General features: G+C 38.3%; 1 protein-coding gene across 3 annotated transcripts in view; it reads left to right on the top strand.

Moving 5' to 3' along the window:
* The first annotated feature begins 2,673 nt into the window (after positions 1-2,673).
* Positions 2,674-19,456, top strand: part of XRCC5 (X-ray repair cross complementing 5) — a 77,199-nt gene continuing 60,416 nt past the window's right edge. Inside the window, exons 1-9 of one of the 3 annotated variants that reach the window (XM_011358637.2) lie at positions 2,674-2,830; positions 5,284-5,397; positions 7,963-8,146; positions 9,006-9,054; positions 9,995-10,117; positions 13,019-13,210; positions 14,482-14,596; positions 15,827-15,965; positions 19,041-19,153. In XM_011358637.2, coding sequence (XP_011356939.1) covers positions 2,810-2,830; positions 5,284-5,397; positions 7,963-8,146; positions 9,006-9,054; positions 9,995-10,117; positions 13,019-13,210; positions 14,482-14,596; positions 15,827-15,965; positions 19,041-19,153 — 1,050 coding nt within the window. In that variant the 5' untranslated portion in view covers positions 2,674-2,809. Of the gene's footprint in view, positions 2,919-4,646; positions 4,722-5,283; positions 5,398-7,962; positions 8,147-9,005; positions 9,055-9,994; positions 10,118-13,018; positions 13,211-14,481; positions 14,597-15,826; positions 15,966-19,040; positions 19,154-19,456 lie in introns of those variants that run through there. The other 2 variants (XM_011358636.2, XM_023529785.1) reach the window with 2 other exon arrangements.

The following is a 19,456-nucleotide window of genomic DNA, read 5'->3' as shown; positions in this document are numbered from 1 at the left end:
TGTCAGGAAGAAGTTGGTGAATCAAACCACACCGGTGGGCATGCTCTCCCATTGAAGGCCAGGGACATCTGCCTCATATATGGTGCTGAACTCCATCTTCACAAGAAACTACCCTTCTTTTAAAAATAACTAGTTTGACAAAAAAAAAAAAAAAAACCTCTGCCCAGCATTTTTGAAGATAACCTTGGTGCTTTCTGGTGCTTTTGCAGAAATATGAACATTGAAATGAAAACAAGCAAATAAAAATAAATTCTAATCAATATTTGTTCATTTGTCTTTGAATTTTTCCCAAACTGCTTTGAATGCTACACTTTGCAAGAAAAGGGTGACTATGGTGGCTGTCTCATCTACATATAATGATCTTAATCCTTATGTATCGACTCCTTCTATGTGCCACTAATTTGTGGAGATTCCATTTAGGTGAACTGTTTCCATAGTCACACATTTACTTAAGCCTTAGGAAGTTGCAACCACTTTTATCACATTTTTCTGGAATTAGGTAAATCAATGGCCAAGGCTAAAAATAGTCAAAATTAGGACAAGAGTAAGGGGGCCATAGCAGAATGGGGGAGGGTGAGGCCCAAGGTACATCTGGATGAAGTTGACACGGCACTCACCCTAGTCGGGGTTGCAACATAGTGGAAAAAATAAGCTTGTAAAGTAAAATCATTTCAAAAGAGCTCTAATAGAGGTATGTAAAAGCCTAGATTAGAGGAAGAAAAATGTAACTAAACTGTGAGGCATGGCTCATGGGGTGGGGCACCCAAATAACATTGTCATTCTCCTTTTCTCATCCCATCCATTTCCTTCATATGGGACTGTGGCTCCCACACATCTCTCTCTATCCCCAAATGCCCATTTTCTTCTACTAGCCATAGCCCATCAATCTCTTATTTTCCTTCTTTCCATCCGATTCTGTATCATACAAATCCAAACAGATCCTGAACTGACAGGGAGAAATGAAACCGACAAAGCCAGAATCCTTCTGCTGTGGAGGAAGAAGGGAGTAGCCACATACACTGTCATATTAATAATATTTGCCTCTTTTTGATGGAGGCCTTTTGCCAACGGAAGCAGTGCTTAAAGTCTATATTGATTCTTAACACCACGACTGTCTAGCTGCCTGAAAGTGGATGATTCTAAAGATCATCTACTCTAGGGATGGCTAAGATGCAAACAAACACAAGTACTAGAATCTTTTATTTCTTCCAGGAAGCAAACCTGTACTGGAGGGTGTGTGTGTGTGTGAGAAAGCCAGAGGGAAAAGGAAAAGGAGAGGGAGAGAAAAAAGAGAGGAAGAGAAAAAAAAGGAGAAACTACATAGAAGATAAAATATGGACATAAAGCATGCAAATTTCTTTCACCCTGGTGAGTTACCAGTAATTCTATTTATGCGTCATATAAAAATTTTTAAACATAATATTTGTTTTAAAATAACTCGAGTTTAAATCAAAAGCTTGAAGAACTTCTGGCCTTCAAGAGCAGTCTGAAAATGTCTGTCTCTTCTGGCTTCAGCGCATTTTTAACTTTGTCTCCCTCAAGGCCCCTGCCTCTTCATGGCCTCTCCACATCTTTTTGGCTTTGTGTCAGCTTTTCCCAGGTTCAATTTTAAGAAAGAGAGAATTTGGTTGGATTTGATTTCCCAGTCTGGGCAGAGGTTTGGAGATACTTTGTAAGTTGTTGGAGACTTTGTCCATTCACCCGTCGGCTTGTGGGCCATTTGGTATAGAAAATAATTGTTTCTCTGCAAGGTTCGGCTTAGTCATGCCTCCCTCAAAGGGGCAGAGACTGCAGGCTGTATGGTTTTCATTGAAAGGGGGTGGTAATGTTATGGCGCGAACGATTCTGAGACCCACAGAGCCAATTGAGATTAATTATGAGCCTTTATTAGCCAGCCGGCGACTCTCTACCACGCAGGGCTAGAGATCAGCCCTGAGCTTTCAGAGGAGGCAGCTTATAAAGCTTAAGACCATATCCTGGTGGTCTTCTGAACAAGGAAGCAGATTACAGAAGCAGAAGTTGGCTGTTAGCATATCTTTGCCCAGAATCACACCCTTAATTAATATGTAAGTGGGTTACAGAAGCAGACATTGGCCATCTTCATATCTTATACGCTTCCTAACCTACACCCAAGCAAGTAGGACAACTTCTGGTATCTAAAGATATTTCTTCCCTGTAGCTGACTTAGCTAGTTGGCTTGAAAATTTTCTACTCTTAACTTGAAAATATTCCACTCTTAACACTAGCGACACCCCAAACTATTGGGAAAGCCTTAGCAAATGCTATTTCATGGCTCGAAGCCTCTGCAGATTCCATTTCCTTGGCAAAAGAATGTCCTTCCTACTTTTGATTGCCTGTAAAATACTCTTCCTTCAGGAGTTGGTTCCAAAGTCATCACATCTATGAAGTCTTTCATTATCACCCTTTTTAGAAGACAGACAAGTTAACTGACTTACTGGATTCATACTCATATTCAAGAATATCTAACGCCAGAGCTCTGACACAAAATGCTCTAGGTGTTATATTCAATGAGAAAAAAACGGAAGTGGATCTTTTGGAGGAGTGATTTGCATTTATCTAGCTCTAGAGACTTGGGCAGCACAAAGACCACTACCACCTCCGCACCAGGCATTCGCGCAGGAAATCTGCGCATGCTCAGAGAGTCGGCGCACGGTTTCCCCGCCCCATTCAGGTTCCCCGAGAAGCCGATCTTCCTCTCAAGCTCCCGCTCCAAGTCCTCCGGAACTGAGTTGCGGCGCGCCAGGTTCCCGCCCGGAAGAGGCGACCAGGCCGCTTACGGACCGGCAACATGGCGCGGTCGGGGAATAAGGTAGAGCCATGAGCTTGCACCTTGCCCGCGCTGGGGATGGAGAGGGTGGTTCAGAACAGGAATCATGGGATCACGGCGGTGCCAAAGAGTGAGGAAAAAAAGATCATGGTGGGCCACGGGCTGGATCAGTAGGGCCGAGACCTAGGGATGCGCTGTGAAAAAAGCTGGGGATTTGCAGCCCTCACACCTTAATTTGAGCCTCGCCTTTTGAGCTCCCCACCCCTTTCGTCTTCTCAGCCCTCCAATCCTCTCACTTCCTCTCCAGGCCTTCCTCATCCCACCTCTCTCCTAAATCGGCCTCCCCTCTCTACCCTTCGATCCCAGCCCACCCCCTAGCCCCACCTCCTTCCATTGCTTCTAAGCGAGCGTTTTAAAAAATTATACGAGAATGAAAGTTAGCCGTGGTAAACACCTATCCCACAGAATTGTGAAACTTCAAAGAGGGACTGTGAATAAAATAACTTGAAATGTAAAGAAAACTTCATATTATTTCCATAATCTAATATTTCGCATTATTGAAAGTATACTCTGTGTGAGGCACTGATCTAAACGCTTTATTCCTATATCATTTAATCTTCACAAGGAGCCCATTAAGTGAAAACTATTATCTTCAGTTTATAGGTGAGAAAACCGAGGCATAAAAAATGTGCTTAGCCCAGGGCATCCAGTCCATAAATGGTGAAACTCAGATTTGAACCCAGACTGGTTCTGGAGACCTGGAGAATTTCTGCGTTCCTAGGAATCTATGATCCTTGGTGTCCCAGATTAATAACATATTACAATGAATTTTTAAAATTTCTTCAATATAAATGGAGAGTGGTAGTTGTCTAGAAAGGTCACTAGAGGGAGGTGTGTTCCAGGGAGTTGTCCTTCCATCCATCCAAAGGCAAGTTCCTTAACTAGGTATCTGATATACAGATAAACAAGAAGATAGGAGTTTGAGCAACTGATCTCTAGCCCCTTCAATACCCCCTTGGGAAATGTTGATTTAAAACGATTATGAACATATGTAGCCATTCAACTCCCTTGTACCTCTCAGCTCTGGTGGAGCAACTGTTTATGGCAGGTAGACTTGCAACAAAATTCTAACAACCTTTATTGCTTTGGTGTATAAAAACCGAGTTGCTATACTGCCCAGTTTCTCTTTCTTGTTTTTCTTACTCCTGCCAGAAAGGAACTTGAAATGTTACATAGACTGTTTATCTTCTGTACAAGTTCTATATTATAAAACCCTTCGATGCCAGTTTTTGGATATCTGATTCAAAGACCTTAGGCCTCTGACTGCTGCTTTCTATGAAATAGCAGAAAGGCTAAGTGACATTCCCAAGGACTCAGAGCTAATTGGTAATAAAGATGGGACTGGATTTCAAGTCGCCAGATTGCTAGTCTAGTCTTTTTTTCACCATAAGAATGATCTTTTCCTTATTTGAATTCAATAAACTGTTGATACAGCCTAAAATATTTTGGAGGCAGAATGAGACAGGTGTGGGGAATGTAATGCTGTAGCCGTGTCATACTGGTGACTCATAATCCACTTGAAATTATTAGTCACTATTTGTTCAGGACTCTTCGAGCTCATACTCAGTTAAATATTGGATGCCAAACACAGACTTTCACATGTATCCTTTTAGTTTATGTTTCCCCTATTTCCTTAGTCCTTATATAATTAATTGCTCTCTAATGACTAGGTGTCTTTATGTGGTTCCCTCAATCTATAATTCCCCTTGCTCACATGACTCCTACTTGTTCTTTAAGACTCCCAAGTTTCATATCCTGACAGCCTTTTCTGCTTCCTTTTCCTTCTTCTATCCCTTCCACTGGTCTTGGGTAGATGCCTTTCCTGTGTGCTCTTAGTGCCCACTGCATACCTTTGTCATGGAACATTGCACTGGTATTACTTGTTTTTATGCCTTTGTCCCCTACTGGAATGGCTTTAGTGTCTTAGTCTTCATTTTAGATTCTCAGTTTATAAACTGATTCAAATTGTTTGGGGTATATCATTTTAGCATATATAGATTGTAGTAGTCACCTATTGCCACAAAACACTTTATAACAAACTACATCCCAAATCACTGGCTTACAATGAAAGCATCTATTCTCATGCTTGTGGGTCTGCAGATCAACTGCAGTCATGTGATGTATTTTGGGCTCAACTGGGCTGTAGTTAGCTCTAGCTTGCAGGTTGTTTTCAGATCAGACCAAAAGAGCAGCAACTACCTGGAGCATGCTCCTGTCTTGGCAGACACTTTCTAGCTTTTAGAAAATATTAGGGCTAATTAAACTTTCTCCATAGTGAAAATTTATGAGTCTTACTTTCCCTCCCTTTATCGTGCATCCCTTAAATATCAGTGCAGGTTCTTAAGGTGAAATAAGCAAAGGACATATCTCTTTCTTTTTTTTTTAAATTTCTATCATGAACATTTCTTAAATACTCTTTGGTACTTTGTTTCCAGGCAGCTGTTGTGCTGTGTATGGATGTGGGCTTTACCATGAACAACTCCTTTCCTGGTGAAGAATCCCCATTTGAACTAACAAAGAAGGTGATAACCATGTTTGTGCAGCGACAGGTGAGCTTGTAACTCGTTCTAACTGCTTGTTGCCTCCACTTAATAATGCAAGATATCAGCCTACTAATAGTGTCCAGCCTCAGTGTTTTGAGGAAGCTGAGGAGTTTTCTTACATACATTTCCATGCATGTCCAACGACCATTAGAGCCTGATATTTTTTTTCTCTTTTGTTTTTGGCCGTTCCACTGAATTTTACAGTTTTTACCAGAAACACGAGGCATTGTAAGTCATGTTTAAAAGTATAATCTTTAGGGCCAGATGGCCTTGGTTTGAACACTTGCTCTGCCAAGTCATTTGCTAATCTTGTGATCTTGAACAAGGCTTTGAACTGCTTTGTGCCTATTCCAGTTACCTTTTGTTGGTAATATCCTATCCCAAAACTTAATGTCTTAGAAGACATTTTTTAAAAAAGCATTTCTCACTGTTCTGTGGGATGACGGGGTGGCTCAGTTGTGTGATTTTTCTCGAGGCCTCTTGTGCATGTTCACTCAGATGGTCACTAGGGCTCAGTCATCCAAAAGCCATAGTGGGCCAGATATCCAAGACAGCTCATTCCCATGGCTGCTAGTTATGCCTTGTGGTGGCTATGCACTCAGTTGGGGCTGTCCATCAGAACCCTTGCATGTGGTTTCTCCATGTAGCATGAGAGTCTCACAGTGCAGTAGCTGGTTGTAAGAAGGAATGTCCCAGGAGTGGGTATTCTAAGAGACCTGCCATTTGGCTTTTTATAACGTAGCTTTAGAAATCCCAGAAAGTCATTTCTGATGCTTTCTATTAGTCAAGCAAGTCACTAAGGCCAGCTCACATTCAGAGGGGAGAGGGGATGAATTAGACTCTTCTCTTGTTTTCTGCCCCTTCTACCTGGTATGACTGCTAAGTCCATGAAGTTCTGCTTCATTCCCTGGGTACTGCGTCAACTCCTGGACACCTCTGCTGTTTCTTCTGGGTGTTGCCCTTCCCACTGGGCACTACTACCTCCCATCTGTCATCCTAGATTTTAACAAATTCTGATGACCTGGAGTCCCTAATGTATTAAAGAAGAGAACGCCTCTTATCCCATTCTTGGTTACATTATTTGTGTTGGTTGTATTCAAGTAGTGCTGCTGTGCTCCAGTGTGGTATAGAATTTTTTTTTTTTTTTTTTTTGAGAGTGAAACGGTGCTTTCAGTTTTTCTTTTCGGCTCTGACCCTTCCATGGGAGTCTGAGTGAATCCTGAAAATTGGGAGACTAAACCTGGTGCCAGTCTCATGCGGCACTCAAAATTTCCTTCCCTCTTCTGACTGAGGTTTTGTCGTTGAGCGAGATGACCTGGCCTTAAGATGGATTCTTATTTAGGAGACAGATAGGATTCCAGCTGGCCTGCCCCACTGGTATGCTGGACATGTTTGAACTTCTCCGTGTACAACTAGGGATTGTAGCTGGAGTTGTTAAGAGACTGGGGAATTTAACAGACCAAACAAAAATGAGGAATGACAGAATTCCATCCTCTCCCATGCGGCATTCTCCCCATTGATGTAAAAAGCTTAATAAGTAGGTGGGAACAACACTGCCTGTTGTGTCAGATACTATATAGTTTGATTATGAAATGTTTGATAAAAGAGGCAAATGCAGAGAATTATCTAATGGAAAGCTATTTTCCCATCATCTAGTGATATATAATTATAAAATTTTGCCATCTTTGATTTCTTTTTTTCTTAAAAAAAAATTATAAACGTGAAGCTCCTTGCGTATCCCTTGCTAGTCTTCCTGTTTCCCCACTTTTCCCTCCTTTCCTCACAATTTGCATAGTTATTACCATGTTTATTTTATATTTTTGAACATATGTGATATTTAGCATTGTATGATGCTCTCAAAGGTGTATGTAATATTATCATATGATAAATGTAATTTTGCAGCTTATTTTTTCTCAACCTTATGTTTTTGAGATTTATTCCTGTTGATAAACATTGCACAAATTTATTCATTTTTTACTTGATGGTAATATTCCATTGTAGAAATATTCTGCAGTGCTTTTTTGTGTTCTCCTGTTGATGGATAGCTCCCCGCAACCTCCACCCCAGTTTTGCCCTTCTATAAACAGTGCTGAGGTGCACTTTCTTTTTCATTGTCTCTCTGTGTACATGGGCAAGAATTTCTCTATGGTATATGTACCTGTAAGTGAAATTGTTGTGCCATAGGATATAAACTGGCAATTCTTTTTTTAATCTCTGGAAAATTTAAACCTTGGTAATCGTTCCAGAAAGACAGACTAAAACTTTTTGAAATTACCCATACTTAGTTTTCATTGAGAATTAGAGTCTGATTTGGCTAGAATTCTTCAAGAATAGTTACCACCCTCCCATTCCCTTATCCTAAATTGTGCTGAAATGAAGGATAGGACCTATAGTCAATACAAACATTTGCTTAGAACCTAGGAATTGTCATTGTCCCATGAGCTATCTAGCCTAACCTTCTGTCGTTGACAGTAGCTCCAGAGACCTGTTGTCTCACTCCCTGAAGGTTAGGTATCTAATGGCTTCCAGCTGGTACTATATGGTTTTCAACCTTCTAACATTCTTTTCTAGGTGTTTGCAGAGAGCAAGGATGAAATTGCATTAGTCCTTTTTGGCACAGATGGCACTGAGAATGCCCTCGCTTGTAAGGATCAGTATCAAAACATCACAGTGCACAGACACCTGATGCTACCAGATTTTGACTTGCTGGAAGACATTGAAAGCAAAATCCAAACAGGTTCTCAGCAAGCTGACTGTATCCTTTTTCATCCTGAGAATACTCTTAAGAAATTTCCTTTTGTCTGGGAAATTTGGGTGAGGTTCTCCAAGTCCCAGCTCTGACGATATGGCCATTTTTGACTCTTTGGTCATGCAGGTGATATGTTAAGAATTTAATCAGGTTGGATTGTGTGCCTGGATTTCAGACCTTCTTGAATCTTGCCTCTTCTTTGCACTAGTGATATTGAGAGTCTGGGAGGCATTGGAAGGGGAAGATACCGGGGGTTGGAGAAGAGATATGTGTGTATCAACAGTATGCAAGGCGTTTGGTGGTAGTGATGGTTAGAAATGTTTGGACATAGAGAAGATATTTCTAGAAGAGTATAGCATTAGCACTGTCCATGCTTTCTTGGATGGAGGATATTTTTGTGCCAAAAATCAGACCGATATCCAAACTGTGAGATTTTCACTTTCTTCCACAGGTGCCCTCATTTTAAGGGGTTCCACTTATTTTTCTAAATAGTTAGTAGTGCCATCCCTGATCACTAAGAGTAACTTACAAATGCCATATTATGGCTCACTTCATATTTAAGAATGTACCATGATCACAAAAATAGGTTTTAGTTACTGTAAAATGGCATTATAACTTTTGTTTAAATGAATGACATATGTTAGATTACCTTTTGGTTTATTTTACTTTTCCTGGTTATATGTTTCAGGATGTACACTTTGAGATATAGCATACATGCATATATATATGTTAGTGAAATAAACTAATCACACACTGAGCACAATATCCACAATTACCAGCACTGTGGACTTTTTCAGAAAAAAAGTTGCATGTTCTTGGGATAAAGGGAATGTTTGGTGATATCTTCTGCCCTTAACTAGCTGAGTCCTGGATGCACTCATCGTGTGCATGGATGTGATTCAACAAGAAACTGTGTAAGTGTCTCAACTGAACGGAGTTGGAAATGAGTCTTTCTTCAAAAATAGTATGGGTTGATGTATTCAGTGCACTGTGTGATTCATTGTTAATCAAGCAGCATTTTTGTGTGGCTATAGAAACTTGATAGAATTCTATGGTTCAGTTCAGCCACTCTTTTTTAAAAATTTAAAAAGAGGAAGGGATATACTTCAGAATTTCTCTGGGAGAAATACATGTTTGGCTTGTTCAGGTCCCTTCCTATTTGACTTAAGCTAATTACCAGAAATTAAAAAAATACCTAGTACCATGGTCCATGTATTACTGAAATTAGATGCATAGGCACTCTGGCCAGCTTCTTGATTCATTACTTACTTATTTACTGGCCTTTAAAATGTGTCTGTGAATACACACATGAGCACATTCCTTGACCATTAGGAATAACCTTTGCACTAAAATTTCAGCCCTAAATTCGTATTATTATTTCTTAATCTCTATACATACTTTGCAAAATCCTACCACTAGCCCTGTGAATAGAATCAGACCAGCATGTGTGGAAAGTACACTCTCGCTAGGCTGAAGTCGTAGTGCACTGGGAGGGTTTCTTGTTTCCATTCGCCTGTTTACATCCCCTAGAAAGGGATCCTTTTTAATGATAATGATATCTCTAACCAACATTAGAGTTAGGAAATCCAGGATATAATATATCCATAATGATCTGAAATTTTCTCTAAGATGAGTTATTTTCTCTAAAAGTATGAGTTATAACTGGGTGATTGTGTGTTTGGTAGGAACTTAACTGAGCATCAATAAAATGTGAACTCTTAGGAGGTAATCACATTTGTTAACTGTCTCGAAATCTATTCCTTAGCCTCCTTCTGTTTAGTGAACAAGTGTGTTTGAATTTGTAGGAAATAATTCAGGAGAATGATTTCTTAATGTGATAACTCTCTTTTTCAGAGGAAAGAAGTTTAACAAGAGGCATATTGAAGTGTTTACTGACCTCAGCAGCCCATTCAGCAAAGATCAGCTGGATACAATAATTCATAACTTAAGGAACTCCAGTATCTCCCTGCAATTTTTGTAAGACCCTAAGAACAGTGTTTGTAGACAAATCCTGTGCTCTCATAATGCAGTGAGTGGGGCCCCTTTATAGAGCACTTGCTTCCCAGGAGTCTTCTCTCTGCGCTGAGTTGGAATCTGTCAGATGACTGACCTCAACAAATATTCACCGATTACTCTCTACGTCTGAGGAACTATTCTGAGTTCTGGTGATAAAGGGATGAAAGACAGTGAAATATAGGAATTTAGCTCAGTTGTAGATTGTTTGTTCACTGTTCTTAGGCTCAAATTATTGAGGAATTAGAGGAATTTTTGAGAACACACAGTCTACATAAAGGACTTTACCCAAATAATGACCAGATCAATAGTGTTTTTTCTTGAACAGCCCTAGAGAACTATATCTTACAGTAGACATTTTTAGGGTAGAGAGGAATGCCAACTTGGGGATCATTTTAAACACAAATAATGCTTATTTTTAACTCTTTAAGACCTATAGGATACACGCACATATATAAAATGTAATTTGCTTATGTGTATTTAGAGAGGAGGTATACAAATTTAGGGAGGAATGTATTTCAGTTTGTTGGGGAGTTCCTCCCCAGGAACTTTAATTTCCTCTCAAGGCATTTTCTTTCTTTATCTTATATCCCTAGCAGAAAGTTCTTTTTACTACACTAATCCTTCCTGCTGTGTCTGAAACCTATTTTTTCTTGTCCTATTTTTGGCGAAAGCAGAGTGATAGCATAAGATGTTGAATTATTAGGCGTCTGGGACCTCTCATTTTTCAGACTGAGAGCTATACTGAGAAGCCTCCAGCTCAGAGTGGTGAGCCTTTGGCTTTAAAATGCCTGCCATGGGGGATTAAGCACTTGTCTTTCATGTATGTACCTCTTAGAACTGCTGAAAAATAGAACTGTGGAAAAATAATTCAGAATAACCCATCATACTGATACTTGTTAAGACAGTACTTCAGAGAAATTAAGTGCTTTTAAAGTGACACTTCTCTCTTTATTGAGCTGAGGTTTTTCTCAGCACTTCAGCAGCCCAGATTGGCTTCTGTTCTCTCTTCATCATCTCAGGATGCCTTTACATAGCTGAAACATACCACACTTCTGTCAGTGTCACTGTAAAGGGCTACTTTTTTTCTGTATGAGCAATACTGTAAAGCATGCTGAAGAGGGAACGTAGCGTTTTTTCTCTACTTGCTTGTTATTTGACAGGTTGTATTTTTTTCTTGGGTAATATTTCTTCCTGTGCCACAAACCTCTAGCATATAAAGCATACAGAGTAGAGTTTTGGTTTTATTGTTCAGCATAACCTATGTAAGATTGATTGTTCTTGGTAGGCTAAAAAAAATACCAGTGGGTCAAAGAAGTGCTATATTCTAAGCAGGCTTGTTCCTTGAACCTAGTTTTTAGTTTCTTCTACTGACTACTGAGAAAGTTTATTTCTGGTTTACTGCAGAGTAGAAAGAATTGTTATTGTAACTTCTTGTTCTAGGGTAACTTCCTGACTCTTCATTTCCCTTCTTCCTGGTTGGTATTAGAGAAACCTCAGTAGCCTGATGCAAAACCTATATGCTATACCCTGCTCCCTGGAAGCTCTTTGTCTGCTAGGTAATACAGGACATGCAAATCTGTCATGCTAAGTATATGTAGAAAAAATGAAAATAGGAAGCTCTATCTTAATTATAGAAAAATGACAAGCAAATCATCTTAAAAATAACAATCCACATAGGGTGACTGGCAGGTAATGTTGAGTGAACTGAAATGATTGCTGAATTCAGTTGCTTTGCAAAAGTAATATGCTACATGGAAAGGACATTGCCCTTAGAATCAGATGACGGAGTCTCTGCTCTATCACTTATTAGCTGTGTGGCTTGGCAATATTATTTCATCTCTGTAACTTTAGTTTCTTTTTTTAGAAAATAAAGGTAGAAATCTCTATTACCTGCTATGTAAGGGTTAAATGAGATTGTTTACATGAAAGTGTTTGTAAAGTGCCATGCAGCGTATTATCTTAAGACATGTTTGGTTGGTTGGTTTTCAGTTCAGGTATTGATTATTGGATATTCTCAGGACTAGTAACCCCAGTCAAGTTTTAGTCAAACAACTGGAATGAAACATAAAAGCGAAATTGGTTTTACTTATTTCTAACAATTACCTAATTTCTGTAGAGGAATTCTTCGTAATAATAATGTTGATATTATTTGAGTTTTAATTATTTTATACAAATTCTCTAATCTTTATAATAACCTTGAGGGATATTAATGAGCACTAATTTATGTATTTTTGTGTGCCCAGAATATCACTCAGCCTAAACTAGGAAGCATTTCTTGCTAAACTTTAACTTCTCGGCTTAAATGAGGGCTGACCTCTTCTGGATCTGGCCCCCAGGCTGCCACTAATTCCAGGATTTTTTGATAGTGAAAGGAGAGGTTTAAATACTCAATCTCTCTTTGGTAGTGGAGTTGGGCAGTGTGAGCTGGAATTTGTTCAGCGGTGATGTGGAGGAAGCCAGTCTGAGAGAGTGAAGCCAGCATAAAAGCAAATGACTGAATATGGAGATAGAGAGTGAGAGGGTCAGGTAATTCGTATGATGTTTGAGACACTGTGTGTACTCATCCTAAGGCCATGTGCAACCCTGACCTTTCAATTTGGTTATATAAGCCAAAAGATCTCCCACCTGCCCCCCCACCCCCCTTTTTTTTAACCAAATCACAGAGGCTTCAGTTACTTGAAACCAGTCGAATATTGGCTAAGGTAGGTAAGTGCCATTTGACAGATGGAAAATTTAAAGTTTAGGCATGTTGACTGACATGCACATTTTCTCATAGCCAGTGACAGTCATAGAATTGGAACCCAGTTTATTATCTGGCTTCAGAGTGTGCCTTCTTAACTACTACTGATCTTTTCCTGATAGTTTGCCTTTCCCAATTGGCAAGGAAGATGAAACTGGGGACAGAGGAGATGGCAGCTTGCGCTCGGACCACCTTGGACCTGCCTTTCCTTTAAAAGGAATAACTGAGCAACAAAAAGAAGGTATTCAGATGGTGAAAACGGTGATGATGTCTTTAGAAGGTGAAGATGGGCTGGATGAAATTTATTCCTTCAGGTAAGAAGTGAAATCCTTGGTGACAATTTTCATCATCACCTGGAAGGTCTTAGGAAAATATCTTGACTTCTACTTGGGGAGGTTCACATGTACTGCAGAGTTGATCCTGTATTTTCAGATGTTACCTGTTTGATGCTGGTCTTTAAAACTTCTCCTGAAACAAAATTTAAACCTCATGATGGTTTTAAACTCGACTCATACTTGTACTTGCAATGTCCTATGAGACAGATTAGACCTGGTTCAGACCCATTCATTCCCCAACAAATCCAAAGCCAAAGTGTACCATAAGCTTTGGAAGTAGGGTGCCAGGGAGATTATCTGCTACTCATTGTAAATTATTTCTGAAAATTAGAGTTTCTTGAGGCTTTTTTGTCCATATTGTGTAACATCACATAATTCTCTACTTTCTAGATATGTTTTTCATCTGTACCAAGGGATCTGTTATAGTCTGGACTGTATGCTTTGAATGTGTTTGGTCACTAATTCCTTTTGTTCCTTATTTTAGTGAATTCCACAGATTCCAAATATCTCCAGTAATCTTCTCTGTTGTGTTTGATTTAGGGGCCAGATAAAAAGAGAATTGATCTTGGCTTATGTTCAAATGAAGTAACACTTTACATTATGTTTACTACGCCCCAAATCTCCCTCTCTATCCCCAGTAAGAAACCTAGAGTTCTCTGCTTTACTTTTAGACTAAAATATGGTTTCCTAAGTTCCTTTATCCCTTGGAGAGGCTTTATTTAATTCTCTCTATTATGTGCATATACACATACCTTTTATTTTAAGAGAATTAGAATTAAATAAGAATTGTGCACTTGTGAGCAGTGATGTTATAGTATGGTGCCCACCTTGAGATATTCTAGATGGGGGTTCTTATTCTCAAGTCCAAGGTTTTGAGGGAGCTGGTGAACTCTTTATATTATGTGCATACTCATTTATGAATGTCTTTTCATCATATCCTCAAAATGTCCTTGGTCCTGAAAAAAATGTTAATAGTAACTGGCCAAGTTGAAAGAAAAGATTGAGTAGGGGAAGATAGAGATGTTTGTTTTCACCTGTCAGTAAAGTAATTCAACTCCTTTCTCCTAAGCCAACTCAGTTGTATCCTGGCTCTCTCTCAACTATGATCATCACATTCCTGCCATCCCCTGCTGTTCCTCTTTCTATGATCAACAACAGTTCATTTCTCATTCTAGAAAACTAAGTGCATCATCTAGCACAAGTTAACATTTTGGAATTGTTGTTTTCATTATACATTTTTCTTTATTAAGTGAGAGTCTGAGACAACTGTGTATCTTTAAGAAAATTGAGAGGACTTCCATGCCCTGGCCCTGTCAGCTGACGATTGGCTCCAATTTGTCTATAAATATTATGGCTTATAAATCGGTAAGTGGTAGGTACACATTTTTTAAAGAAATGCTACCTGACAGACAAATATGCTTACATAAGGAACTGACAATTCACGTGTGGGTTATTCAGTACCGTAATTACTGCTTCTCTAACTGCTCTCCCTGTTTATTTCATTTCTATTTGGCTTTTATGAAAAAGGTGTACTAGGAGGGGAAGTTTTACGAATTGTCTGTGATTGAGGTTGATTCCCTCCTCTTTCTTTCTCTCCGTTGATAATTGATTATTAATCATGAGTTTCAGGCCTTCTCTTACACACTTTCTCTCTCTCTCTCTCTCTCTCTCACTCTTTTTTCTCTTTTAGGGAAGGAAAGTGGAATGCATTAAGTCATGTCATTATATATCACAGCAGAAATATAGCCTGTACACTAGAGTTAAGTTCAGAGTTTTGAACACTCAACTACACCTAATTCTGTTATTAACGATCTAGTAGTAACAATATCTGTGAAGTATCAAAAAATATTGACTTGTTACTGTGAGATTGCCTTTTGCTATACATGTATGTTTGTATATAACAGTATGCTTTCAAAAGTGAGTTGCTCTTGGTAATTATCTGTTGAAATTCCAGTTTGAGTGCAAGTCTCTTGCCCATGCTGCCATATGACCCTCCTTGCCTTTTTTATTTAACTGTACAAAATAAATATATAAAAGCTTTTAAATATACAAAATATACAAAAACATGTTTTTATGTATTCAAGTATTTTTTGTTTATTCAAGGACTTAATTCCAAACCACACTGTACATGAAATCTTTGTAGGTCCTTCTTTATTTTGGGATCCATCAGGCCTAGAATAGTGTCCCTGACCACTGAGAATACAGTCTCCTTCCTTCTTTCTAGTACCCCCCCCCCCGATTTTCTTATTAACTTATGACTACAGATAGAGTGTTCTCCCTTTCTTTATTGGAAAATTGTGGTAACAAAATGTATAGGTCCTCTTATATTAGACAATCTGAGGGTTTTGTATAGAAAGTGTTTGGGTACATACAAATATTAATATTTACCTGTGGATAACTCTAGGGAAAATTAAATGTAGAAAAAGTTATGAAATACAATTTCTACAATAACCAAGAACAAAACAATTTAGCTAGAGTAATTAATTGTTCTGGATTTTTTCCTGCAAAAAAAAAAAAAAAGAATATATTAAAGTTTTACCTTTTATCGACTGGAATCTTAGCTTTCTGTGTTTTCTCTTTACTTTTGGAAATAAGATTCTACAGGAAAAAGTTAAAAAGTCCTGGATGGTTGTAGATGCAAGAACCCTAAGAAAAGAAGATATACAGAAAGAAACTGTTTACTGCTTGAATGACGATGATGAAACTGAAGTTCCAAAAGAAGATACGATTCAAGGTATGCCAATAACGGTTTCCACTTTTGCCTGAAAGAGATTTTCTTCCAGGTGATATGTGTCTAGAGACACAGCTCTGAGGGGATTATGAGACACTGGATCCTTTAGCTTGTCTGTTGGATCTTAGGCAGAATGGTTCCCAGGGATGCACTTAGGTGTTCCATCTCTCTAAGTTTTAAATGTCTCAAGTGATGGGACATAATGCTTGACTTTGTTTTAAAGTTTGAAATTTACTAGCTAGGAAAACGCTTATGTTAATGTGGCTGAAGCAAGTTTTTAAATTTATCCTATTTTATTTTTTACTTCCATGGTGATTACTTTTCTGAGTGCCAATTTTAGATCTTATATCCTGCCAGATAGGCTCCGTTAAGGTAATTGAGCGGGTAAGAAAGATGATTTGTGTTTGTTATATTCCTTCATGTTCACTAGGATCTTTAAAGATGTGTTTCTTATATTATACCCATTTGATCTGTATAGTATGTCTAAGTGGCATCTCTATCCAGGGGGCTCAGAAACTAGCTGAGAGTGTCTAAATGTCCAAGAGCTAAAATTATAAGATAACAAATGATGGCTATGATAGAAACTTATTGCCAGACCGTGTGCTACCCAGTATAGTTTTAGTTTGCAAGCCTTGAAAAAAATGCCTTTTTAATCTGTGGCGCTGTATTGCAGTGTTTCTGGATATCTGTATTATTGTAGGGGCAATGGGGTGGAGGGGAGTGGTTAAAAGTGGTGGTGATGCTTATGGTTTTTCCTTTCTCCCGATGGATTATGTATAGAATATAATCAATACCCTATAATCTCTACTAATTTTTTAATTTAATTGAGTAGTATAATGCAGTTAACATGAATTTTGGAGTCAGACCTGGATTAGAATTACATCTCCATCACTTGCTAATAATTTGATCCGAGCTAGTATAATGACCCACCTATAGTAGGAAGAGTAGCATGATGAAAGGCAAAAGACCAGGAAAATAGAGGACATTCTCAGTGATTTCAAGCAGTCAAGTTGGTGTATTGGGCGTATACAGATGAGTACTGGAGAGTAATATCTAATAGAGAACCTGTATTTTCTCTTTTATTTTTTTTTTTTATTTTTATTTTTTTTTAGGCTAGGCAACCCTTGGTTGACCTCACAGATTGCAAGGACCTTGTCAGCTTAGAATCCTTTATTTTTTTTATTTTCTAGTGCCTATAGTGCCTATAGCAAGCACCTGGTCTTCCTAGGTGGTCTCCCATCCAAGTACTAACCAGGCCTGACCCTTCTTAGCTTCCGAGATCAGACAGAATCAGGCTTGTTCAGGGTGGCATGGCCGTAGACTATATTTTCTTTTTTAATCTTCACAACAGCCTAGCAAAACAAGCAATCTTGTTATATTCATTTTATAGATAGAGGAATTGAGGCTGAAACACATTTATTAGTGTATTGAAAGTCACATAGCTAGCAGCTAGCAGAACTTGAACCCAGGGCTATCTGACTTCAGAGTCTATATTCTATATGCTATTCTGAACTAGAAAGGGCTTTGAATGATAGGCCAAAGAGTTTATCCTTAATTTTGAAAGCAACTTGGTTCCATTTATAGTTTTGAGGAGCAGAATGTCATGGGGGCTGTGTTTTAGGAAGGTTAATATGACAGCTGGAGCTCGGATAGATTGGAAGAAGAGACTAGAGTTGAGGGTGCCAGTTCTTTTGGTTGAAGCAGAGAAAGCAGCTCTGGTTATCTTAGGCAAAGGGAAATTTATTGGTGGAGCATTGGAGCAGGAAGAGTTAAAATTGTTTGAGTTCAAAGAGCATAGAATTTCAGCTTTTCTCTCTCAAACTTTTTGCAGTTACCACATATTCCTTTGCCTGTCCTTCATTCTCTATGCCCTAATATGTGGAGTTCTCTTTCTTACTCATTGGGACTAGTATGTATGGACAAAGGAATATGGTTATGTGTTGTAGTCTATTCTATACTTTTTGCCATGTACAAAAGTTAGTTATTGATTTGTCCTTTAAATAGATGAACCAAAAAACGTTGGAGTTTTAATTAGAATTTTTCAAAGTACTAGTACGCGATTCAAGTAAGATGTCTGATGACAGAGAAAAGTTAGAACATTTGATTTAAATACCACTCTTAATCATATGCCATACATTTCCTTGTTAATTTTTTTGTTGGAATTTTATAAAAAGACATAAGGTAGAAAAACATTTTTAAATTAAATATATGACATCAACAGATTAACAGGGACAAATAAATGATGGGTCACAGACTCTGCCCTCAATCACGTTTCTTTGCTTCCTGGAATAAAGGTGCGTGTGCTTTTCTTTTCCTTTACCCAAAGCCAGAATCCTTGGATTTTGATGATCCTTCTCCCAGTGAAACAGATAAGACTGTGTATTGGAAGACCATTACCTTCCACAGAGCAGAAGCCCTGGAACAGCATCGGGGTTTTTTGTTGTTTTTTTTTTTTTTTAAAGAAGCCAAGCGCCTATATTTGTATGAATAACCTAAATAATGAAAAAGAAAAAAATAGACAATCCAATTCCAGAAGTAAAATAAATTTAAATGCAGAAAAATAGCCAACTTATAAATTCAATGTTTCTCAAAAGAAGAGTTTTGGCTGCTTCTCTTAGGCATTTGGGTACTTCCAGCATGCATTTTTGAAAACATTTTGTTCTGAAAATTTTCTATGGATATTTTTCTCTGTCTCTAGGTTTCTGTATAAATGTATTCTTGTTATTATATTTACAAATTATGATTGTACTATAGTCAACCATGGTTTATCTTTGGAGGATAACTAGTACATTGCATTTGCTACATTCTTCTAGGCTAAATAATCATTAAGGTAACTAAATTGCAGAATATGTACTTAAAAATGTAATTAGATTTTAATTGACTCTGTATTGTATATGTTTGTGTATCTGCAGCTTCTTTTTCACCATTGATCACAAGGGGAAGAAATTCGATTCCAGGGAATAGTATATGGAGGCTTGATCCGGAGTGTGCATATATTGTTAATGTATGTGGAGGGCTGATTTCAGCGTGTAGAAAACAAGGCCCATATGCTTAACAGATACTCTTCTCGTTCTCTAGGGTTCCGCTATGGGAGTGATATTATTCCTTTCTCTAAAGTGGATGAGGAACAAATGAAATATAAATCGGAGGGGAAGTGCTTCTCTGTTCTGGGATTTTGTAGATCTTCTCAGGTACAGCACTTATTCTACTAATTGTAACAAAATAAATGGGCTTTTTCTTGTTATTATTTGAGATGGTGTGATTTTGATTAGTCCTTTTATTTATAATATATGGTTATTTCACTTTTAGTTTTCCTAAAATGTAGTCTAGGAGTTATTGTTGCTCTCTGATTTTGGAAGAGAAAAACCAAGACGTAGAGAAGTCAGCACGAATCAGATTCAATTAAAAGTCACGTCCTAGCTTTCCTGTCAGTCATAGCTCATAGTAGCCTTAAACAGTATCTAGTTCTTTGCTATTATATTGCTTTTTCTAAA

This window comes from Pteropus vampyrus, unplaced genomic scaffold (assembly GCF_000151845.1).
Source record: "Pteropus vampyrus isolate Shadow unplaced genomic scaffold, Pvam_2.0 Scaffold42, whole genome shotgun sequence".
In the NCBI taxonomy this organism is placed as follows: domain Eukaryota; kingdom Metazoa; phylum Chordata; class Mammalia; order Chiroptera; family Pteropodidae; genus Pteropus; species Pteropus vampyrus.
Note: the sequence above shows the minus strand (reverse complement) of the source record. Positions and strands in the feature narration are given on the sequence as shown.